The sequence below is a fragment of the Corvus kubaryi genome, unplaced genomic scaffold (genome assembly GCF_017639235.1).
Source record: "Corvus kubaryi isolate FWS band 111438036 unplaced genomic scaffold, C.kubaryi_AGA036_p1.0 37308, whole genome shotgun sequence".
NCBI lineage: Eukaryota > Metazoa > Chordata > Aves > Passeriformes > Corvidae > Corvus > Corvus kubaryi.
The window spans coordinates 2,496,564-2,522,260 of NW_024581096.1; the positions used below are offsets into that span (position 1 = coordinate 2,496,564).

Genomic DNA, 25,697 nt, shown 5'->3' on the forward strand with positions numbered 1-25,697 from the left:
GCCAGAACCACACAGTTGGTATTTTAAAAGTAGATTTTGGCTGAGGGGATGCATGGGTGTGGTGTGTATGCATGCATGCAGGTGAATCACACCAAATTCCTTGGAATTTGTCACTGAATACTGTATTTTTTCCAGTATTTACCTGCTTCTTGTGTTAGTTGCTATTTGCCACCTTCTTGAACTGGTTGGCAGATGTTTGTTTCTTCATTTTTCCAAAGGACTTTTTGTAGTATTTTGAAGACTTGATCAAAATAGGATTAAAATGAGAACATAAAATGCGTAGTTAGAGGAGGCTTTTTGCTCTTTTTTTATCTGGAGATGAAAAGTTTAGAAAATTGGAGGTCTCCAAAAAACAGTGTAGAACATTCACTTCTGAAATTATGTTCCTTTGGCAAGGTACATGGAAAAGATTTGGAAAAAAACAGAACATAAGTGCTGGCAAAATTGGTAGGAATGTCGGAAAAAAATTTTAAGTGTTGGCATAAGAATTCTTTGAAAATCCTCACTTATTCACATGTGAAATGAAAATAAAAAAGCATCTGTCCTCTTTTATGCACACTGACCCAATAAAACTGAATAATTATATTTAGCAAAGTACAAAGTTTTCTAAACAGAACTCTGTCTGCTTTTGGCTTTCTTTGTTATTTATTCCACTACACTAGAATATTGTGGTTAAATATGGGCATATTTTGGAAAAAAGCCATCAACCACTGAACAAAACAGTGAATATAAAAAGAAGAAAATACTGACGTTTTCAAAAATGATTCTTTTGGCTCTAACATGAAAATTTTAAGACTAAATATTAATACAATAAAGAAGATGATGGACCCATGTAAATTTTTTCATTCACCCTAGTATAGGTAAATTTGAAGTTCCTGCAGAATTTTTACCTCTGTAACCATTTTCTTCACTCAAATGAAAGGAAAGCTTGCATATTAAGGTCCTGATCCTATAAACATTTTGTCATGTTGAAACTCAAATGTGTTTTATTTTTACATAAACCAATTGAGCTGCTCATATCTATAAGATTATACTTAGCTGTTTGAAGGATCAGAAGAGTCATTGCAAATTGTAAACTGAATTTCTTGTATTTGCTTAATTTGTTTATTTTTCATTTTATTACCAAATGTAGCTGTTCTTCAGTGAAAACAAACAGGAATCCTAAACCAAAAATGAAAATCAGTCTTGTGTGGCTCAGAAATTATCACACTTTTAAAAAAGGATAATTCATGAAATTATTTCACAATCTAAAATAAGCACTTTATAAAAATAGTAATGATGAAAAATTATTTTAATTTCTTAATTCCCTCTAAATATTTTCTCTTGTTAATATGGGTGTACCTTCTTACTGTCTGTTTATTGCAATCATATTTGTTTCACACCCAGCACTGTTAAAAGTAAGAACTAGATACGTAATATCATTACTGTGATTTACAGTCAGTAGAATTCCTAATTGATTTGGTCCTTTATGTTGAACAGTTCGGGCCGTGGTACTTGCCTTGATAATGAGCCTCCCAAGCGTGACTTTCTTTATCCAGCTGTGGCCCCAGGTCAGGTGTATGATGCTGATGAACAGTGTCGCTTCCAGTATGGAGCAACATCCCGCCAATGTAAATATGGGGTAAGAAGTCTTAATCCTTATGCTGAGTGTTCTGCTTAGTCATTTGTATATATTCCTTTAGAACATAAATCTTTAGTTAGTTGTAGTAGTGGGTTACAGATTGCCAATAGCATATCCGGTGCCAGCATTTGTAAGCAAAGGGTTCATTTTAATCCTTATGCTGCATCTTTTGCTTGAGCCATTTGTATGTGCTGTACACTAAAATGTGGGTAACGATGAGCCAGGTAAGCTGTTCCTTAACTGTAGGGGAAAAAAGAGCCCAGAACACTCGATCCTGATTCTTGTAAAGTGTAATAGAGAATTTTCCCTGATTTCAGTTAGTTGAGATCAGGTTTATGTTGTATTAATCTTGAAACATGAAGTCTGTTGTGTTGGCTTTAACCTTTGAGTATAAAGCTACAGTTTGAACTTACTTTTTTACTTGTCTTGATTTATCAGATCTGATTTTATTTTCTTGTTTGTTTGTTTGTTTGTTTTTCCCCTGACATTGAGTCTGTTGCATCTCACATTATTCAGATATCTTTTTTGAAAGATGAATTATGGTTATGGGAACAGACGAACATGAAGCTAGACAGCTGAATAGAATACTGAGTAGCAAAGTACTAGCAGAGATTTGGCTGAAAGTACCAGTGTGCAATAATTAAAGTAAATAAATTTACAGTAGAAATAAAAACCTTCACGTGTAGGTCATTGTGTTACAAATGTTTACTTAAAATCCTCCAGCCAAAAGTATGTAGTTAAAGGACACATTCTGCTATGCTTCTTATGTAATAATCAGCTGAGACCACACTAAGTAAACATTAAGAACATATCTTATGGTTTAAAAGTAAATAGTTTTAGTAATTTAAAATTTTTAGATTATTCAGATAAAATAATGAAATAATACAAAGAAATTCCATTTTTAATATCTCTGGGGTGATAAATACAGTATTATTCTTGGGATGCCTCTTTGTCAGATTGCATTTTGGAAAGGATCTAAGAGCTTTGTAGCTTGCTGACTAGCTCTGGGTCTTCTGATTCCTCATCAAGCCTCTTTTGGCCTTTATTGTTCCTCTTTAAGTTCTCACTTCCCATCACTGTTCTTTAATGGCCCTATTTCCTGTCTCTTCATCTAAGTCATACCTTTTTTTAATTTTCTTTTTTTCTTACAAATTTTCACCACAATCTTTTATTTTCAGACTAGGGAAATCTGCAGGTATTTAATCTATGATTTATAGCACAGTCTTTGGAGACAGATTGCATTTTAAATTAAACTGGAAAGTTCATAATGTGCAAAACCTGGCTTTTCCACATATATGTAGGTTTTTTTAAACACTGTTAAACTATGTAACCATTGTTATGATGATCCTGCTGCACAGAACATTTTCTTTCTTAACCCAGTTTCTAAACCAGAAATAACTGGAAGTAATGAAGATGTGTAGGTTATCTTTGCTTTTTGCCTTCTGCTTCCTTTTTTCTTAAAAAGCTTTTTTTTTGGATTCCCTTAGAGTTACAGAAAAGACGTTGACACTTAATTGAGACAGTGTCTTCATGAAGGGAAGCTTCATTACCACACCTCTGAATTGATAGAGTATTGTGTTCCATCAGTGTGCCATCAGTGTGAACATAACTTTCGAGTGTCTCAGAAAATAACCACCCTATTTTTGGTCATAGGATTCAAACTGCATATACTAATAAATAAGTTATTGTAGAAGTCTGGTAATATCCATTCTAGGAAATAATATGCATTTAAAATAGTATCTACATTTTAAAATATCTGCCATGGCCATAATGCTCTGCAAATGTGACCATGGTGATTATTATCTTGGAGATTTGAAGTGATAATTTTGAAGAAGCAGCGTTTGGGAGATGGTGGTGCAGATGAAAAATACCTCCCTAAAAAAGGATTTATTTACATAAGAAAGGATCTTAGGACTGAATAATGAAACTAGATCTAAATCCCAGGATGAGCTAAATTGAATGCTCAACTCTGTTATTATCAAAAGTAAACAGTCAGTGCTTTGGATATTTCTTTTCAATGTATTATTCACATGAAGATGCCATTAATAATAGTTCATGGATCTTTTTCTAACAGACACATGTGTAACTATGGTGGAAAAACATAGAAAAAATACCTAATTAACAGTGAATGTGGTTCATATACTAGCTCCTTTCAAGCATTTATTTTAGCCCTTCTTATTTAAAGTGTCTAGTAAAAGAGGGTGTAGAGCAGGTTTTCCAACAGGGCGTTTAGTGACCCAAAAGAAAATAAATTCCAATTTTCAGAGAAAATGGCTTGCTTTTTTCACTTGCTCATGTTCTTTACTGGTTTTTAGTGGCAAGCCATGACAAGAGAAACAGTTGAACTCTCAAATCAAAGGCAAAAACTCTTCAAGTGTCCTATGGGCTGTGATGTACCTGTTGATATAGTCGATGTTTTTAAAGTAACTTGGAAAACCTTCACATTTTTTCTGCTTAGGAATTTTGCCATAATCTTCTAACCTTTAGAAAAATTACCTCTTTCAACCATGTTACTTTAATGTTAATCTGTGTTTCTTGCCTTTTCTCCCTTATTTTCTCATCCACTCCCTCTGGATCTTTAGTTAAACTCTTTGTTGCTTTAGATCATAGGTAATGTCCTAATTCTGCAATGAATTTTTCACAGTTAAAGTTGGAGCTGTTCTTACTTAGGAACTTGAAGTTAAATACGTGGAGAGGTGTTTGACCAATTAAAGCATCAGAACTCAATTACAAAAAGGGACTGCAAGTTTCTGCTTTTGTGCGTGTTTGTTTACTGAAAAGGGGACAATTTGGCATAAAAAGGAGCTCTTCAGTAGTTTTGGTGCTATTTTAAGGGCTACTCCTGGTTAAACAGTTACATTTGGACAGAACTCTTCTAGCAAAAGCATTGCAGCTATTGGTCAGATTTCTCTGTGTTGTTAAGCACATTAAGTGAGACGAATTCAAAGTGATGCCTTAGCTGTTTGAGCTGAAAAAATAAAGCTATATTTTAGCAAGTAGACAGTGATCCTTTAGTGTTACATGTGCATTGTTCTTTATACTATACTATGCTATTCTATATACTATACTGTATCCCTTCTGATACAGGGACAATTTAACAGAATTTAGGTGAAGAAATGGGTATTTTGAATAAAGAAGTGAAAAGCAATGTCTAAAGCTATTTAAAATATTTCAGTTTTAGGGTATATTTTCACACTCATTAGAATGTTAAATTTATGACTTCTGGTGAGCCAAATTCTAATGGTGGAAACTGTGCCATTTAATACTGATGCATAGCTTTTTCCTAAAGGCAGTACATGCTTTCAGGTATCTTATTGGATTCACTGCAGTGGAAGACTTAGAGGTTGTTAGAAACAGTGCTAGTTCCTCTTCAGTTATGTAACTGCTGGATATCCTACGTCTCCTAGGATGATGCAGTGTGGATTTTCTTCTGCTGATTGTCAGATGTGTCTCAGTTCTCTGCTCTGTGTGTTAGCTCCACTGGTAGTTCAGAACCTCCTTTAGTCTTTTGGTTTAGGTGATTGTAAGGGGAACTTCTTCATTGACTTCTGATATCCTTTGAGCATCTGCCTAGTAACAGTTGGCTGTTGGCTGTCTCTGGGTTAACTCAGGAAAGAATTCCACTCTTGACTTTCAATTTCTCTACCTTATGACTTTAAATAATACCTGGAAAATGCCGGACTGTAACTTACTGATTTTGTAGTTCAAAATAATGCTTTGCTTTAGAGCTGTTCCCTACATTTTTAGGACTAAAACCTCAGATATTTTAAAAGTAGTTAACACTTTATGCATTTGGTTGGTATTGCTGTGTTGCATTTTACGGTCTGCGAAGCTGCTGGCTCCTAGCAGCAGGGTTTCAGAGACAGTAGCTTGTAATTATTTGGTATATTTTTTTTGCATTTTATGCTTTTCCACCAGAGTTGGTCAGCTGACTTCCAAATCCAGCAGAGTAAACACATCACTATACACCTATAGCTCTACAATATTTCCTCTAGAGCAAAAAGCCTAGTGGAATTGCAATTGCAATTGCAATTGACCCTTGTAATCAGGTCATACAAATGTTTGTGAATTAAACTGTCACTTTTCTCATTAAATACTGATGTGGTTTACTCCAGTTAAATAACGAGCAGTAGTATTAAGATTGGTGTAGGGGTTTTATAGGAAGATAGAAGCAGATTCTCGGAGCTGGTGATTTTTCACAAGGAAAGGCAGAGATGCCACTGGTGTATATTTGCACCAAAGCTACTGGTTTCCTTTTGTCCTCTCACCATTGATACTATGCCTAGCATCATGCATTTAGTTGAATTTGGACATAATATCTGATAACTTATCTTTTTTGACCACAACTTCATATATCATACCATAACTAAGTCGCTTTATACTTCTTGTTTGTTAGCTGAGAGTAAGTAGTTTCAGTAGATGGATTTACATTGCATTGTTCATGAAGTGGTGTTAAAAGTATGTGTAAGGAAAGAAAGGAATTGAAGATCCTGGTATCATACTCTGTCATTTTTTATCAACCTTCCCTTTTTTTTTTTTGTTTGCTTCCCAAGGTCTGGCTAGTCAGTTGAAAGAACTCTCATCACTATTGTGCAGGCCTTCAGTGTTACATATTAAAAGTTTCAAACTTTTCTTGTATAAGGACATATAGGATTGTGTTGAAATTAAATTAATTTTGTTCTCTCTTTTTTCTGAGTTTATGATGTATATAGCCAAGGGAAGTCCCAGAAATTTTGCTCTTTCTGGAAGCTAAAGTACTTTTTGCATCCTTTTTTGAACAAGTTCCCGCAGTCCTCTTTTTTTCTTCGTTAGGACTATCTGGTCTCCAAACCTCCTTCTCTTTTCCTTCTTTTCTGTCTTTGTTTTTCTCTTTCTCTCTCATAGAGACACAGATGTCAACACCAATGTGCCTGCACCTTATGAATGCTGTTAAAAAAGTGCAAGGAGAGGTTGGTGACCAGAACAGGAGGAGTGCATTAGATGATTGTAGAAGCAGTAACGAGATTCCAGATACCAGAATGTTATTTGAACAAATATGAATAGGTTGTGTGAGTTTGAAAGGGAAGATGGTACTGGGAGGTGATTGACTTTGTAGGGTTCCTGTAGTTTCCCAGTATTCCCAACATAAGCACCCAATATTTAGGAAAGAATGTTGGTAGCATAATACGAAGGTGTGACTTAAGTTTTGTATTCTTTTTCACATTCTTTTGGCATGTTGTGATTCATAACATGCTGCACCCCTCAGTGAGCTTTTGGTAGTGAAGCACTAAAATGGTAACTTTTGGGTGCTTATCTGAACAAAACCTTGAACCTTCTGGAGTTCACTTACTGATTAGGGTCTTCTAGTTTTAGTCGAGTTGTCAGCTGCATTTCAGCAATGAGGCTGAAAATACTCTGTTGATGATTTTCAGGTCTGAATTGCAACTCAAGCTAATTATTTTTATGCTGTATTTTAGCAATGCTCATCAAGAGGTGCAGCATATTATAAATAAAACATGCTGAAGTAACAGACAAACCTAATTAAGATTTTAAAATTTTATGAACAAAAGGTGAACCTCCCAAATTATCACAATTTAATATGCTTTGTGAATGTATTTCCCATCTTACTTTTTTTTAAATTTTATGGGCTGAACTGCTAACATTTGTTGGAAGCTTTCATTAGTTTTGAAAACAAGAACAGCACAGTAATTTGATCTCTGTTCATATTACTGAGTTTTCATTGTGCTGTATTGTAACAATTTATGATGATTATGATACAGGATGCTTAGATGCTACATAATTTGAAATGCCTATATGTAAATTTGCATGATGCAACAGAAAGAGGCTCCATCATTTATAATACTTAGGCAAAAAGAAGGTAATTTGATTTGCTGTGTTTTTTTCTCTAGATGGGTTCAGCTTTGTTTAATTTACTGCAAATACAAGCATCCGAATTCCAAACTGAAGTCATGGAGCCCTAAGATACACCGTTACAGGTTGTTATCTATCTTGTCTTGATCTTGTGAAAGGCCTCAGCTTCAGTTTATGTTTCCAGGATTTTTAAAACTTTTCCCTTGTTTGCTTTACAAATTAGTAGTTGCTAAATCCAGACGTTTGGAGACTGACATTGAGGTCATTTATTAATTTTCAGATTATGCTTCTTTCTCTTAGTTTCATTAAATTATTCAAAAAATATAATATTGGCAAAAGAGATATTAGCTTCATCCTTCTCCATGGAAGAAAAGACTGCCCTAAAAGGGTCACCTGTTGTGGGTGGGTGTGGGTGGGTGAGTGTGCGTGCTTGTATGTGTGAGTGTGTGAAAAAAAAGCAGTATACTTTATATTAGTGATTTTGGGCCTGACTTTTTCAGGGCAGTTTCTCATATGTTTTTAAGGCTGGCTTATTAAAAACTATTGATTAGAGATGTTGCAGATATTGGGGGTAGTAAGGAAATAGCTCCAGTCAATGACTATCCTAGTAGCAGCTATAGGGACTGTGGGGTTGACCTGCAGAGCAGGTCAGAACTTCTTTGTTTTCCAAGGTCAGTTGAAAATAAAGACGACATAGCCATAAGAGTACCTGGTATAATTCAATTTTCATTTAATGGAATAACAGCACAGATGGATTTTTCTTCTTTTTAGGTATCTCATTTGTTTTCAAATGACTGTCAATGTTATTTTTCATTTCATGTACAGGGTGATAAAGAATATACTGCAGACTCTATGTTTTCTTTTAAATGCAGTGCAGCAGGGAAAAATAAACAGTATCTTAAATAAGTTTGGCTGTATTTGAAAGATATTACAAAAACCCTTTCACTTCTTGGGTTTAATATAAATTACGTCTACAAATTGATACATTGGGTTATTTTTGTGAATCTTTGGTGCTATGAATAGTTTTTCTTTGAGGAAATATTCTGTTGATTTTAGGATATTGTATATCTGTCTCAAGCAGAACTCCTTTCTGATTTAAGTAGAGGTGTTTGCTCCAACATTAATAGCATGATAAAGCCCATAGTAATTTTACACTACTATCATTTTGTCTTTAGGGATTTACTGAGGTAAATTCCTGCTGAAATTATGGTCTGAAAAAGGACTGTCAGACTATGTCAGTAATAACATCTAGTTTTAATATATTGCTTCTCAAAACAATTTAGGAATAAATATTTTTCTTATTTTGTAAAGTAGGGAGGTGAGTTGACATGCTTGGAGCCTTCCTGCAAACGGATGAATGACTAAAACAGTTTTGGAGTGCTGTATTCATTAATTCACACTGTTGTGATGGTTATCTGTTCAGAATTAAAATGTCAAGCTGGTATTAGATCAGTGAATTTAGAAGAGTCCAATGCACCAGCGAAGCCTGAATATACAGAAAGAATCCTATTGAAAGGAAGTTGTCAAATGCTCTCATTTGTAGATATGTTAGGCTGACAAAGACATGTTAATTATTACTTCCACTTACATGATAATATATAGAAGGTGTACTTGCTTAGGCGTATTGGAAGTGGAATTCTGCATATAAACTCTTGATCAAAAAACAGAATTCTGGATTCAAATCATCCTGAAACATAGATGTTTTAAAACTCCAGACTGCTATCCAGACCTAATTTTTTGCTTTTGTCCATATCAGAATGTTTGAAATCTTTTGTTCCTTAATGCAATTGAATGTTTTGGTTTTCAGAGCATTGAAGCAAACTCCACAAAGTCAGAACAGCTGTTAATTTAGACATTTGAACTTGATCAGATCTAAAGTAAATAGAAGGTCACAAGTAGAATTGTCACAGTCTGACACTTTTAATTACTATTTGACAATATAAACCACACATGAAGCATGAACGAGTAAATTACACCAATTTTGTTCAGCAAAAAGAGGAAGTAAATTAAAGGCTAAAGTAAATAAGGCAGGATTCTGACAGGACGACCTCATACTGTGTCTGAAAAGAATCCATTTCAGGTTTTCACTTTGAAATCCATACGGTATTGAAGTTTGGATTCATGGTTGATTTAGATGTGAAATTGATGTTGTGTTGAATTTTAGCACCTTAGTGGCTGTGAAATTTGTAATCTAGTTATATTTTTCAAGAAGCTTTGTGATGTATCTTCTGTTACTTCTTTGTTGTTTTACTTTAATGAATATATTTATGTGTATCTTAATTTTAAGATTTTTCAGCTGAGTGGCAAAAAAATTTGTTCAGAGCTTTAAGTTAAGTAAATATTTATACTCCTTGCATTTCTTTATTGAAAAAAGAAACTAATTTGAAAAGTTCTGCCTTGGTTACAGGTAGACTTTTACAGGTGGCAGTATTTCTCCTAAAAGAGGCTTAATAATTTAATTTAGGTTTTCATAGAGCCAGACACTAAATAGGATGAATTAGCTTAGGCATAATTGTCAAAAATTGAATGGAAACTCCAGGAAACATCAGCTTTCAGTCCATATAATTTCAGACTATTCTTACAGTTTATTTTTTTATGGATTATAAAGAAGATACCTTGCTTCTGCCAGTCATGAAACTAAATACGCTGTATTAACAATCCTGCAAGAATGGCACCAGCTGATTTTGAACTTCATAAATAATTTTGATTTTTTCAAGAAAATATTCTACTGTTGAACTGTTGCTGCAGCTGCTAGTGAGTAATGTATAAATAAATCAATTTGCATATGTAGTACAATGCAAGAAATGTGAGTCGCAGTGTAAAACGTAGCAGTTATTCCTGTTGATGTGTACAGAACACATGATACAGTGTGTATAGGTGCCAGATAGTTATTCATTACCTCAAAGAAGCAAAGAACCTGGAGGGGAGTGGACAATAACTTTATTTTATTCACACTGTCTTTTCCTTTTCCTTTTTCTTTCAAGTGTCACTGTAGAATCTATACAAGGATTTTTTGTAGGGTATTATTTTAAGCAGCAGTTAAATAAAATGAAACAGTAAGGATTATCATAAGATCATTTTAAAGATCTTGTTCTATTCCAAATTTTTTAAAGTATTTAAAAATATAAAATACGTGTAAGGAAGCTGTGAACTCTTGCACCGATCCCAAAGTAATACAGCAAAGATTATTGTGTAAGTAATTTACTGTAAAAGCAAACCTCTCCTGATTCTTTTGTGCATACACAGCTGAATCCAAGAGCAACTGAAGCAACTGTAAAGATTTCTGTTGTTCACCCAATTTTAGATCATATCCACATTATGAATTTCAACCCTTAGCTAGTTTTAACAATATATCTCCAGTGTCAGTAGAACTGGCTTAATTTAAATTAGTAAATGGGCAAAACCAAATGAGAAAATATGGTAGGAACAAAAAGATATTTTGAAAATCTCGGTTAGTTTAACATTGACAACACAGGGAAATAGGATAGGCTAAAACATTTATGAAAGAGCAGCTGCAAAACTAAAAATCCTTAAGGAAGTATTTTAGTACCTGGGTTAGTTGGTTCTAACTACACATGCACTGCTTTAGCAAATGTTGCAGAAGAGGGGTGCAGGTAGTCTGAGCTCAAAAACTTTCTTTCTACATAAAGGAAAGAAAAGTAATTGTTGCTGTTTCATGTCTCAAAATTATTGGTATCCTTTTTGGCAGGTAATTTTGAGGCAGATAACAACCTTAATGGAGACACTACAGCTCATCCAAAGACTTCTTCTATTACACTAAAATATACTAAGCCCAGTCGTAGCACAAATCAAGAAAAAAGCAATTATATAACATTGCTTGCATGGCAGGTGTGAATACCACATTATTGTCTACTTTTGATGCTTCCAGAATGTTTTATTTAGCAAAATATTCTTAGGCAAAATATAGCAGCTTCAAAATAGCCTTCTTCAGATTTCTCTCCAGACCATGTCTTAATTGTTCAAAACAAAGTTGTGTATATATGTGTGTGTATGAAGACTGGAAGAAATTTTAGACTTTTATTCTCATCAACTTGCTTCTGCCTTCTTTCCTAGGAAGTGTGTAGAGAGCTCTGGTGCCTCAGCAAAAGTAACCGCTGTGTTACCAACAGCATTCCAGCAGCAGAAGGTACTCTTTGCCAAACAGGGAGCATTGAAAAGGGGGTGAGTACACACAACTTACTGTTTGAAGAAGCAATTTATTGTTCAGATACTATGAGAAGAAAGAACTAGAAAATTAAAGTATTTCACAGCAATTATAACAGTTCAAACAAAAACTTAGTTTTTCAGAATACATGTGCCTCCTAATGGAAAGTGTCCTACAAAATTTTTTCACATTTATTTTATATGTGTAATTTAATAAAATATTTATCCTCTCTATAAAACTCTATAGCCTGAGTCAAAAAACAACCCCAAAACATATTCTATTTCTTCTGTATATTTTTGAGTAATTTTTTTGTAAAGACTCTTCTAGTTTAATCTTTATTAGATTTTACACTCCTCTTCCATAAAGGATTGTTACAGCTTTAGGTCTGCCATGGACTTTGAAAATGTGCAACATAAATCTAGAGCCTTAACCTATGTCATTTTGTTAGAAGGGAAAAGAATTTTATTTTTTCAGATATAAGCCAAATCATACAAATGTATAGAAAAAATGTTGACTCCTTAAAAGGGTTTAATAAAAGCCTGTATTTCCCAGTGACTTTTCTATTTTGACTTTGAATTATTCTTGCATTATTCAGTTATGGTTGCATAACTGTTTAGCTTTATGGATTTTGATGTGCAGTCAGATAAACTCTTCCACCTAACAGAAAAGTACAGAAAGTCAGTGTTGCAACAGATAAACTTAGCACTACAATATCTGCCTGAATATGAGAATTTTGATTTTAAAACAATCTCTGTACATCAGTAGTTTCAGACAAGAATGTTAGAAGCCTGTTTCTCAGTTACAAGGTAAAATCTATGTAGGTCTTAAAGAGGAGAGAAAAATATTTTAATTGATTTAAAAGATACGTACTAGGGAGAAGAAAATGCATTCTACATACCTTTTTTCAAGATAATATATTTTATGCAGATTTATATGAAGCAAAGACAGCTTGTTATATTAAACCATTTCCAGTATCTCTCTGAGAGGTGCTGCATTTGTTCATGAGATTCAGTGATCCAGATTGGTTTTTTTTTTTGAACAATGACCACTGACATATATTCTTACTCTGACTTTTGTCATGCTAGCTGAGCTGGTTTCAACAAAGATAACAGTGCATTTTGACTTGCAATCTGATGTTTAAACAGCAAGAATGAAAGCTTTTGGGCAGCTGTCACAGTTTATTAATGTGTGTTGACAGCTTCATTCAGGGCCCATGACCTGGTGTCGTTCTGATGGCTTTTCCATGCTGGGTTTGGAAATAGTGGTAAGCCATGTTAAAGAATTTATTGAACCGGTCATTTTAAAGAAATTGAGTGATTAGAGTTAGCCAGTAAAAATAGAGAGACCTTCACATTGTACTAAAAATGTTACCTTATATTAGAGTAATAGAAAATGTTAGAAGCCCTGCTCTTAAATCAACTGTCTAGGTTTATTTTGGAACCATCCCTCCTTTTTGATGACAAAGAGTAATTTACCTCAATTTATGTTTTTTAAACCATGAGACTACAAATTGAGGCCCTTTTAGACAATGTTGATCTGTCCCCTTGTCAAGAGGTTTTAATCAGTTTCCTCTCTACCAAACATCCTTTTCCAGCCATCGGTATCTTGTTCCATTGTTAGAGGAAAAGCATTCCCCTCATTACAGGGAAATGAGAGAATCCATGCCATTTTATAAACATAAACCTGTTAACCAAAGATGCTGTTAACAGCAAAGAATTGTGTCTATAAACTGTATTCACAAAGGTTCCTGTGAATTAATAGTTCCTGGTACCAATAAACCAGAAATCATGAGCTCTTTCCAAATATGTAATTCACTTTCCCAAAGACTAAGGTGAAATAAACAGGCTATAGTGCTGAAACACCTTCTTATTGTTATTATTATTATTGTTATTATTATTATTATTATTATTATTATTATTATTATTATTATTATTTCTACATTTGTACTGCAGTCATGCCTAAAGGCCACAACCAAGTTAAGCCCTATTTTGATGGACTCTGGCCAAATATATAATAAATGACATTTCCAGCTCTAAATGCCTAACAAGATCTCAGAGTATTTAATCATATTTCGATATTTACTTATGTAAATTATGTGTAATGAAAAACTCGAAGCATAATTTCATGCAATATACATTAATATCTTATTGGCCGAATGTGTAGGGATTCCTACAATTAAAATAGCCTAACCTTCTATTATAAAAGCTTATTTCAGTTGCTTTTATAAACCTTCCAAGCTTTTAACCCTTAGGGTTGAAATTTTCCATGGTTTATATCTGCTTACACCCGAAGGTTTTTAGAGCATTTTCCATAGGAATTACTCAGCTGTTTTCTGCATGCAGGGAGAGAGAATAGAGTGGTTTCTTGCTGCTGATGGAACTGTTATGTCTGTTCTGTTTTGAAGCTTTAAAATGTCCATGCTTTGGCGAAGGGTTTTACATATCAGCTGGGTTAAAACAGATACACTTTTCCTAATCTGTAATAATAATTTTAAATATGCATGAAGTTTATCTCTGGTATTCCCAGAGATGTGTTTGTGAAGATAAATTAACTGATAGATTTTAAAAAATACAGTGATGAAGAAATTGTGCATATAAAACAGTTAAGACAAAACTGATAGGAATGCTTATGTCATGTTTTAATTTAAAGTAATTAAAAAAGAAACTCTTTTTGTAGATCATAGATTACATCCATGCTAGGCATGTAAATGAGGGGCAAACATGCAAAAAATGAAAACACAGGGTGCTGAAAGGATAGTTTACATATCTACATTGTGGGATGATTTAACTTATCATTGGACATTAACATAAGATAAATGCCAGTTATTGTCGAACATTAAGCTTTCTTGAAAAATAATTATAGAACTGATGATTGAAAATTAGTAGTTAAAATTCAAATTGACACTAATATTTTTCTTCCTCATGCAAAATATCAATTTTCCTCAATATTAGAGTACTTGCTGTGGGATTTTTGTAAAATCATACTGTTATAAATGTTAATTCTGTAAAGCAGCTAATACTCATAAAAGTGATCTCAAATGTGCCACTGTATCATATTTTATTTTCGTTAGTCACTACTTTAGGAAAAATTTCAGTGTGCTTACCTTATTCACAGAGGATTTGCATATTTTATATGTATTTGAATGCATCACTGTAATATTTCTGTTGAAATAATGGAAAATTATTCTTTCAGTGTTAGAGAAGAATTAGTATTTCAGATCTAAACCTTCCGTAAGGAACTTTTAAAATAGCTGTCACCTCCTCTTCTTTCTTCATATGGTGATTACTCAATAGTCCTAACCTCATTACAGCAGATGAGGTTGCTGTCATTCGTGGAGGACACATATTTCTGCGGTCCTATTAGAAATAATGAAGATTTTTGTCATTTGTAATTACTCTGACAAAGATTCTATGCATCACTGGCTTCTAGTGAAAGATAAATTTTCACTAGAAAATTAAGAGACACGGAGGTGAGCATTAAATGCTCAGATATAAGTTCAGTAGAAGAGAAAACTGAGCATTTAAAAAGGTTTTACAGGGCAATGTGGGAATGTGGAAGATAATATTTGCATGACAGTGGAAATTACACACTATAGGAATTTTATACAGCTTTGGAAAAATAAAGCAGGTAAATTGCACCTGCCTATTGTCTCTGTAGTTCTAGTACTATGGATTAGTAGATGGTTTACATACTCAGTTTTATATCTGTGATATTATGGGTTTAACTTTAAATCTGAGAATCTTGTGTTTCTTGGGTTGGATCTTGATGTTTGTAATGTATATAATGTAATTTTAATTAAATTAGTAGCTTACATTTTTAGTCTTAGAAGTATTTTCATTTTAAGCTTTTGACTTTAGCATTAAATATCTGTTCATGTACTAGTGTGGCATCTCTAATAGACTGTAACAAGGAGATTTTTGTATTTAGTCAATACAATTTTTATCACTTATCACTGTAAAGAGAAGAAAAACACATGATTTTATGCACTCCTCTAGCTCCCATAAATACTTTATTCTCCATCCTGATTGTGCCATTAGAGGCATTGCAAAACACTGCACTGTATGGATATATCTATCGTAGCTAAAAACGTGAGTTCACTCACTATATGGCATGAATTGTGTTATGCAGACATTCAAGAATAGTCTAGATTTAAGAGAAGCTCCATATGAAGGGTACAGTCCTCTCATGAAGTCCCAACTGAGTCTGTAAATTTAGAACTCCAAGAAGAGGAAGGGAAAGCTTGGCTTTGCTGTACATATTACTCTGAAGTTAAGACTGTCTTCCAGTAGTGCTTGCAGAGAGACAGGGATATGTCTGTCCATGTCTTCTGTGCATGTCTCAGTGTGTTTGGTCAAATTCATATGGCTAGTTTTGGGCACAGAAGTTGTCTGTATTTCTTTTTGGAAATGCTACAGAAATTCAAGGGAGTTTAAAACTGACACTTGCTCCCTTTTGGAAGTGAAATGAGCTGATTCAGGTCATGGAAGACCTGAGTCCATGCTCTGCTCTGTCACCTAAGCCTGCAATACTAGGAAAGGGTATCTAATTGAGCTGCTTCAAATTCTCAGTGATACAGTAGACACCAGAATGTGGATCAAAATATAGGCCCCAGGATTATTTCTGAATGGTTTAGAGAAGGTTTCTGATGAAGGAAATGATAAACTTGTTTTAATAGTTAATAATTTGTGCGAATTGTTTTTCATTTTGTATTTCTAATTTAAGTAATAATATTGCAAAGTTTAAGTGTTTGCTTGAATGATGTACATGTGTTCATTCTGCCCCGAGCAAATGGCCAGCCACTATTCTAAAATGATCTTCTGTACCATGTCTAATGCTTCATCACTACTTTTAGTATGTCTGTAGTGTTAGTATAAATGAAATACTGCGAAAAATTCTTCTTTCATTGTAATGTTGTCCAGATTTTCTTTTATAAAAATAAACACTTTCTTTAAGATTCTGTCAGGGGAATTTTTAATTTTCTGTAATGAAGCCTCTACATGAATCTTCAGTGGAGGGTATTTTACCAAACCAGGCTTGGAAATGTATCTTAGTTTTTAAAAGAATGTAAGCAACTTGTAGTTCCTTAATTGTGAAACGTTAAGGAGGCTGATGAAATAAAAAGTACTTCTGGTGTGTGTTAGGGACCTATAATTCAGGACGGAGTGGAGACATTTAACAAATCACACACACCTTCACCAATGTCTAAACATGGCTAGAAAAAGTAAAATACTAGTCTTGTTATCTGTACAGGGAATGCTAATGCCTATAATTGGTCATTGTCTGACCCTTATATTTTTCTGTCCTGATAGCTCTGTCAGCCTCCAAGCTAATTTTATGTTTTTTTTGTGAAATCTTTCAGTGGTGTTATCAGGGAGAGTGCGTACCTTTTGGCACTTGGCCCCAGAGCATAGATGGGGGTTGGGGTCCATGGTCAATATGGGGAGAGTGCAGCAGGACCTGCGGGGGAGGAGTCTCCTCATCTATAAGACACTGTGACAGTCCAGCGTAAGTAGCTAAAGTAAGCCGGAGCCAACAAAAAGACACATTTGGAAATTATTCAAAACTGTGGTTTCACATGTTATCTGTAAAAATGTTTTGCTAGTTTGCCAACATTTGTCTTCAAAATAGCAGACAGAAATGCTTAAACAGGAGAAGTTCACTAGACATACTTTTAACATTTTTAATGTATCTTATGTACTGCAAAGATAGCTGGATTTATATTTAGCAGTAACCAGAATGGTTTTCTTTATGCAACTTGGTGTTCATCAAAATATATTTAAATTATGCCTTAGGTAGATTTCTTTCTTAGGGCATATTTCCTTTAATGCTTGTCTCAGATATAAAATAGCAATTGCCAGTTACTTACTAAAAAAACCAACCCAAACCAAACACAGTATTTCCAAGTTGTCAATATAACTGCTTGCATACAAACCATAGGTAGTAATATTATCTTGAATGCAATATATTTATGTGCTGCCTTGTCCAGCTCTTCAGTTATGACTTCCTGCTGACTCTTAAAACAATTCAGCATCTTTTTTCCCTGCCACTACTCTCTATTGGTCTATTTGCCCTCTCTGAAGAGGGGCCAGCTTCTTCACTACAACTTGATCTGTTGTATACACCTGTACTTGTCTTACCATCTGTCTGTTTTCCAATGTCCTGAGCACTGTTCCAGAGAAGTTCTGTCAGGTAAGTGCTCCTCTCTCTGTCACTATCACTTCTCAAATGAGGAATGCTTATTTCTATCGCTGTTCTTTGCTGAATGAATTGCTGCTCTTTTCTGTTTTGGCTTTTGCCTGTTCTGATTACCTCACCACAGCTATAGGTCTTTGCAGGATAGTTTTATTACTCCATGACTCTCTTCTTGTCATTTCTCATAATCACTATCTCTGCCACCACTATTGGCTTTTAAGACCACTTTTTCTGAAAGTCATTTGTGTTTCTTTCATGAAAATACATTCTGTGTCTTGTGTCATTCCTTTTCTTGTCTTCTACTCTCTGTTCACTTAGGTTATTTGTTGCTTATATCCATGTTTTCCGAGCTAGGCTGTCCATCAGCTTTCCACTGCACTCTGCAAGACAGATACCATAATGACATATCACTGCTGCTTAAGGTGGTCTGTTTGCCCCCTATTATTAGCAATAACTACCCAATCTGGCCAATATCATTACTTACTCAATGGATTCAAAAGCAGAAATTATCTGTATGCATCAATAACCTGTCAGACTATGTTAGTGAGAGAATAATAAATTGATTATTTTTTTCAAATAAGTATTTGAAAGTCCTAGTGAAATGTTTGTTTGGAGCATGAATAATGTCCTAAGATTTTTTTTTTCCAACTTCTGTCACCATGTATTTGGCTTGGTGTGATGAAAATGATTAAATTTGAAATGTTCAATAAGCAAATGTATTTGGGAGAGGATATGTCTGCATCAGGAAAAAAAACCAACCCTGTTGATTAAGGGTAATGTTTCCTGGTTAAATACTGTAGTGTGAAAAATAGCATTGATTTAATTTTCAGTCATTTGTTAATTGTAAATCTAATTTTTTATTATAAAAGCCTCACAAAGTATTTTTCCTTTCTGTTTCAAGTTGCAAGCCAAAGAGCTTATGTGTGATTAATCTTCCATATAAGTCTAAGTTAATTCATTATTTGACCTCTGTGGAAGATAGGGTTCTTGAACAGTTTGGGAATTTAGCAGCCAATTATCTACACTAATAGAAATCTGCTTACTCTGGAATTTCCTCTGATTTGATACTGATTAATTCAAATCAGAGTCAAATTCTTGAACTAGAATATACAGTCTTTTCTGGTTCTGAGTATAAAACCAGTCTTTGCTGGTTTTCAAGTAAGATTATATGATTAAGAGAAAGCGTATCACATAGGTTGTTTACTCATTTCCCATTTTAATTTTATAAAGCAAGCAAATAATTAAAACCAATAGTTTTTTTATGATGTTCAAAATGCAATTAAACTGTACTGCTTGGAACTTATGCAAACTACAATTATATTATATGAGTGATGATTTTTCAAGTACCCAGTAATGTTTTGTGTCTGCTCCAATGCAAGTCAAAGGTACAATTCTTATTAAAATCTCATCTTAAAACTTGAATGTATTTTTATTTTTTATTTATACAATACATATCTCTTGGACTTGTATTAATACTAATAATGCATTAGTATATCTCATGCAGTTGTGTTTGTTCTAATGCATGTACTAACATGTAAACATGTTTCTCCAGGCCTTCAGGTGGAGGCAAATATTGTCTTGGAGAAAGGAAGCGTTATCGCTCCTGCAATACTGATGTAAGTAATCTTTGTTCCACTGTGATCAACTTGACTGGTTTATGTTTTAGCAGCAATGGATGCCTTTTTTCCCCAGTTCAGAAAGCGTATGGATTCTGTTTAATTGGCAAACAGTCCTGTAAGGCACATCTGTATTGTAGGCACCCTGTGTGTTAGGATCCTGTCTCAATGTGGTGCCTAGCTAGTGCCTTTGCATTAAGGCCTGGAGTGAGTTCAGCTTGAGCTTCCATGTTAAAGGTGAACAAGGATCATTCCACATCAGAGCAAAAATCTGTCTAGCCCACTGTCTTATCTCCCAGCAGTGTCCTATAACAGGTTTTCAGAGAATAAATTATACACTTGTGACAGGTGAGGGATGACTTTTCTATTGGTTTACCTTGTGAGTTTCCAAAAGCTGTGTGTCTTAAGTTTGCTGGAACTCATGTTGTATCTGTACCACATTAACTGCCACAAGTTAAAGTATCCTCCATGAATCCACGTTTAAGCCCTCTGACACTTTTTATACCTTTGTAACATCCACTGCTAATGTGTTACACAACCTTACACGGTCTGTGCAAATGTATTTGAAACCTGCTGTTTTGCCACTGGGTATTTGTTAATTACTGTATTTACAGAATGATCCCGCAGTTCCATTTTAGAGCTGAGCCCATTGAACAGTGACCTACAGCTAAAGGGGTGGGACACAGTATAAATGTATAAGGTCAAATTATGAACCTAAATTACAAGTTCAAGTAACTTAAAATTCAAACCAGAAAAAAATACACATCAATAAAGAATTTCACTAAAAAGTTTCTAAGTCAAATTACAGGTCAGTAGCACTGCCAATATAGAAAGGCTGTCCTATTTTAGTTTTAAATTCATATTAATTTTCATCCTAAATAAAGGAAGTTTGTAACACTGAGAGAATCTGTACCTAAAGATATTGTTTCACCTTTTTATCTTTTGATATATTCAGGAAAATATAATAGTTTATACACTGATTCATTGAAAAAAATTGCATTTATGATCATTATTAATTATCATAATTATTGTCCCTGCAAACTTCTTTGTGGAGGTTATTCTCTTTATTAGACTGTATTAAAAATTTCCAAATTAAAAATTACTTTCTTGCTGTTGATCACAGCTGCCCTGTTCACACAGCCAAGAAGTGGCCACAGTGTAGTAAAAAAACACAGTGAAGTTTAGATGCTGGTCCAGTAGGACCTGTAAAACTTTTCCAGTTGTCCAACCTTCCAAATCCCAGCCCACCATTCTGGAACCTTGACTGTGTTACTGTTTTTCTGTAGATGTGTATCTTTGCATTTGTCTGTCTTGGTACAATTTTAATTTGAATGGATCTGTTTATCAGATCATACTCCAATTAATTTACCTTTCTCTTTACTTTCACTCAGGTGGTCTTTTTGTAATTGGAAGATTTCATGAACAAGAAATATTTTTGTAGTTGTAGTTCACAAAGGAAAATATTGAGTCACATCAGGTGTCTTTCTAATTCTTTCAATTGATAGAATATCCACTTTCAAATTCAGCAACTACCTGATGACTGCTTATTGAAATCTGTCAGACAATATTTAGTAAACTTCACATATACTTTATTGAACTATTACAACATCTTCCAGGATGTTGTCTACTATTAAGTTAAGTAACTTATCAAAATCTAAGCATATTTCATTATTCTTTTACTTTAACCAGGAATTGTAATAAGTTTTAGTTGTTAAAACTTTTACCAAAAAATTCTGATTTGTATTATTATCTTCCTTTTGTATAAGTCAAGTATTGGCCAACTTTTCTGCCTATTTGGGATTGATATGAGGCAAACTGTAATCTAGACTATTCTACTAATACTTTTCAAATAATTACCTTTTTATGCTAGCACTGTTTCAGTTTGTACACAAGATCTAAAATTTGTTAAAAAACACACACTGGCACACAGCAGCCCTCCTCCTTTAGCTCTTTGAAGACTCTTGTCCAGGCATTATTATTTCAAATATTGTATTTGTCTCCGATCTGCCACAGTAACTAGTATATAAAAATGTTTACATAATATGTAATCCTGTTCCTTCACAAATATACAGTTTTTAATGCCTTTTTATTATTGAGAATGATGCTATAGCTACCTAGACATACCACTGAAATGTTGCTATGATTTGTTTTATTCTTACCATATTAAATACCTTATTGTCACTTTTCAGACAGTTTTATTCTTGGTTGTTTTTGCTTCCCCTATTCTTTATTTATTTATTACGGAGATGCAGTTTACAGGGTCAGAAGAGGAACATACAGAAGGTCTCTGAGGAGGCCATTCAGGCTATTCTCTGGCACAAAGAAAAAACAATTCTCGAAACAATTCTTAACTGATGCTTAGGCACCTGAACTGGTTTGAAATGCCTCCAGTCCAGGAAATAACATTAGTATTTTTCAATATCCTTACAATCAGTATAGTTTTCGTAAAACATAATGTATGCTTTTCAATCCGTAAAGATCTCTACTTACTCTTTCCTCAATAAGAAGATAACTGATATTATTCCCTAGACTGGAACCTTTCCTGTGTTTGCAGATTACTATCATGTCTCTTCTTAGTCTTCTTTACACTAGTCTCCATGTTGATAACCATTGGGATCCCAGTAGCACACCTTGAAGCACTAGGCCTCAAACTTAGTTTGTCACCTTAGTGTTGGGATTCTCTTCATTCATTTTAGTATTGTCTTAATTTTTCTTACAGTAGTGACAATGTTCATTTAGTACATGTTGATTCATTATGCCCAAAACTCTTTCTTAAAAGCACTGTTTAGGAAGTCACTCTTCAGCTGTGCTTTCACAGCTGAGTGTTCATACCCGAGTGTAGTAATTTGCATCCATTCAAACCACTGCAACAATTTATCAAAATATTTTAAAATTACAGAACTCTATTCCAAGATACTGGTTTCCTACTATTTCAATCAGTAATTTCGACAAGTTATTTGAAAGGGAACTTTGCATTTCATTGCCTAGGTCTGAGAAACAAGTGATTGCAAACCCAAGCCAGGCAATTTGAAAATGCCATCCTTAGAGTTTTTGATCCATTTTTTAAGCATGTTTTTTGGTATGGTTTTACAGTGCATGAACATATTGGTACTTACAGAAGTCTAAATTTACAGTCTTAACGGTTTTGACAATTCTAGTCTATTTCTTTTATATCAATGTGTAGGATTCTATATCACTAAGAATCAGAAACTAGTTTCAAGATATATATAAGTCCTTAGTGCTTGAGAGTTTTTATGGTGTGTTGATTAATGTAAGTGTTAAGAGCTTGCAAATATGTTATTGTTTTTATGAATAATGTGCTGTTTGTACATTTTTTCTGTTGAAGTTTATTTTGCAGTGTCAACATTCATTGCCCATCCGTAACTTTCAACATAGCCCTGCCTAAAGTGCCTACTCTTCATAACCCAAAAAATGCCTCATTTTGACTTCATTTTTTTTGCAGAGATGACTTAGTTCTGTTGTCCTTTTTTTTGATCATTTTAATCCTTTGGAAACAGTGCACACACTCCTACTAGACTTATTTCTTGTCAAGCACTTCCAAAGCCATATATGACTTCTTAATTCGAAAGGCATCTGCTAATGGAAACACTGAGATCAGCAGAAAATAACATTAGCTAATAAGTTCTGGAAACATAAGGGTGGTATAAAGAACACAGTCATCAGAAAATTGTTTTCTACTACCAACCACATTATCTCTAACAAAAAAATATGCCTTTTTTCAACCAAAGTGTTTTTAGTTAAAAAAATAATACAAAATGCTAGTAGAACCATAAGAAACATTATTTCTCAGTTAAAGTAACTCATTGATTTAAAATATTTATAAGGATGTCAATCTTAATTTGATATACATCTAAAATTGTAAAAGTCTACTTTTTTATATATATAATGAAAAACATGGTTGGCTTACAAATTCTGGGAATGTTTTATGTATATAAGTGTGTGTACATACTTGTTTAAAAGTTTCTTGTTCTTCAGTCCTTTCTCTTCATAGCATGGGTTTTTTGTTGGTTCCTTTCATTATGCATACATTCACAGATATTGTTTGTTACTTTCCTAATTTTAGTATTTTCAAGCAATTTTTTTCTGAAATGAATTTATGTGAGAAGCCACATTTTGTAATAGTACCTGAGTTTGAACTGTGGCTCTTCTGGCTGTGTTTCTCATCTTCTTTGAGGTCTTGTATAGACCTTTGTTAATAGGAAATGATGAGTTCAGTTGCTGAAATCTGCCTGACCCCAAACTCCAAGATAAGCAGGTGTTGTGTCAGTGTTGGTTCAATAATTTGTTAACGCTTTTTAAACTCAAAACCTCTTCTTCTCCGGACTTTCTTCAGACCTGATTTTAAGTTGTCATAAGCTTGCTAGATTCCTACCTTATGATTTGCAGTCTCATAAAAGAGAATTTGGAGACACAAGCAGTCTTTACTTGACAAGAGTTATCCATGTACTGTGATTGCATGAAAAAAGTGAAATATCTTACCCAATAAAGAGAAGCAGCTATTCCACATTTGCATCGGGAAAAGAACAGATACACAGAGTTAGTGCGAAAGAGCTGACATTTTGTAAATGCATTTTGTAGCTTACCTTGTAGTAATCTTTTTGCATTTCTGTGCCTAGGTTTTCATAGAGTCTTAGGTTGGAAGGGACATCAAGGACTATCTGGTCCAACATTTCTCTGCAAAAGCATGGTCTGGACAAGATGGCCCAGCACCCTGTCCAGCCAAATCTTAAAAGTATCCGCTGTTGGGAAATCACCACTGCTCTGAGGACAATATTCCAACCACCATTTGTTCTCATCGAAAAAAGCTTTTCTTCTGTGTCCAGTTGGAATATCCCCAGGGATTACTTGCACACATTACATCTCCTCTATGTGACTCCTTGTAAAAGAGAGAATCTCCATCTTCTCTGCAGCCACCCTTTAAATACTGGAACAAGGGGATAAGGTCTCCCCTAAACCTTCAAGGCCCTCAAGGCTGAACAAACCCCGTTCCCTCAGCCATTCCTCACATGCCAGACTTCCCAGCCCTGTGATTTTCTTTGTGGCTCTTCTCTGGATCCTCTCCAGCCTGTCCACATCTGTTTTGTACACCAGGGGCCAAAACTGAACACAGTATTCCAGGTGTGGCCTGACATGCGCTGTGTGGGGTGGGATAAGGAATTCATCTCTGCTGGTGAAGCCCTTGTTGGAGCCACCAGGATCTTGCTCCCTTTGTGTGCTGCAGGAGCACACTGGTCCCTCAGATGGAGCTGAGTCCACCAGGTGCCCCAGACCCTTTCCAAAAGAGCTGCTCCCAAGCTGGGTAGATCCCCAGCCTGTGCTGTGCTCCTGGATCATGCTTTCCTGGGTGCAAAACCTTACTCTTTTCCTGCTGAACTTCACAATATTCTCATTAGCCCACTATTCCGGCTTATCCAGGTCTTTCTGCAGGGTGGCTCTCCATTCCCAAGTATCCACTTCCTCAGAATTTCACCAGGATACACTTGATCCCATCTTCTAGATCACTTTGGAAAGTAAACAGTGGTGGGCCCAGTATCAATCCCTGGGGACCCCACTTGTGACAGGTTTGAAGAGGAGTGATTGACCACTCCCCTGGGTGCTGTGGGTCAGCCAGGTCCCCACCCACCATATGGACCCCTTGTCTAGGCCATAACACAGCAGCTTCTCCAGGAGGAGGTGTGGGAAGCAAGACTGAGAGCCTTGGAGAAATCCAGGCAAGCAACATCCACCACTCACCCAACACCAACTGTGTTATAGAGGGCAACCAGGTCTGTCAAGCATAGTTTCAAATGTATTTCTTGAGATCATAGCCTTTAGCTTTACCTCCTGTCACATATTGGTAAGATACTAAAAAACAGTAGGAAAACTAGGCAGGAAGACTACATCTCAAAGATAGTGAGAATTTTTTTGGAGTATAAAAAGAAAATCTTGATCCTTCTTTACTCATTTTTGTATTTTATTATTTTGTCCTTGTATAAATATTTAGATAAAGGGTTTAATTATGGAGGTGATTTATTTAACTGGTAAGGGGAATTCAGTGCAATTAAAATACCAGTTGTGTAGAGCTGAGCAAGTGGTACTGATGAAGTGTGCAGTGAACAGTACTGGAGAGATTCAGACCCTAGCTTTGAGGGGTGCCAAGACTGGGCCTTCTACTGCTTGGAGAATGTGATGCAGAGAGGCAAATTTAGTTTGGGTTACTATTAAGAACATCCTAAAATTCAATTTTTTAAAA

At 34.7% G+C, this 25,697-nt stretch overlaps 1 protein-coding gene across 5 annotated transcripts in view; it reads left to right on the top strand.

Moving 5' to 3' along the window:
• Nucleotides 1-25,697, top strand: part of ADAMTS6 (ADAM metallopeptidase with thrombospondin type 1 motif 6) — a 149,729-nt gene that overhangs the window by 84,150 nt on the left and 39,882 nt on the right. For all 5 annotated transcript variants that reach the window (XM_042028250.1, XM_042028252.1, XM_042028253.1 and 2 more), the window contains exons 11-14: nucleotides 1,480-1,621; nucleotides 11,546-11,653; nucleotides 16,996-17,141; nucleotides 19,381-19,444. In XM_042028250.1, the coding sequence (XP_041884184.1) occupies nucleotides 1,480-1,621; nucleotides 11,546-11,653; nucleotides 16,996-17,141; nucleotides 19,381-19,444 (460 nt within the window). The remainder of the gene's footprint in view (nucleotides 1-1,479; nucleotides 1,622-11,545; nucleotides 11,654-16,995; nucleotides 17,142-19,380; nucleotides 19,445-25,697) is intronic.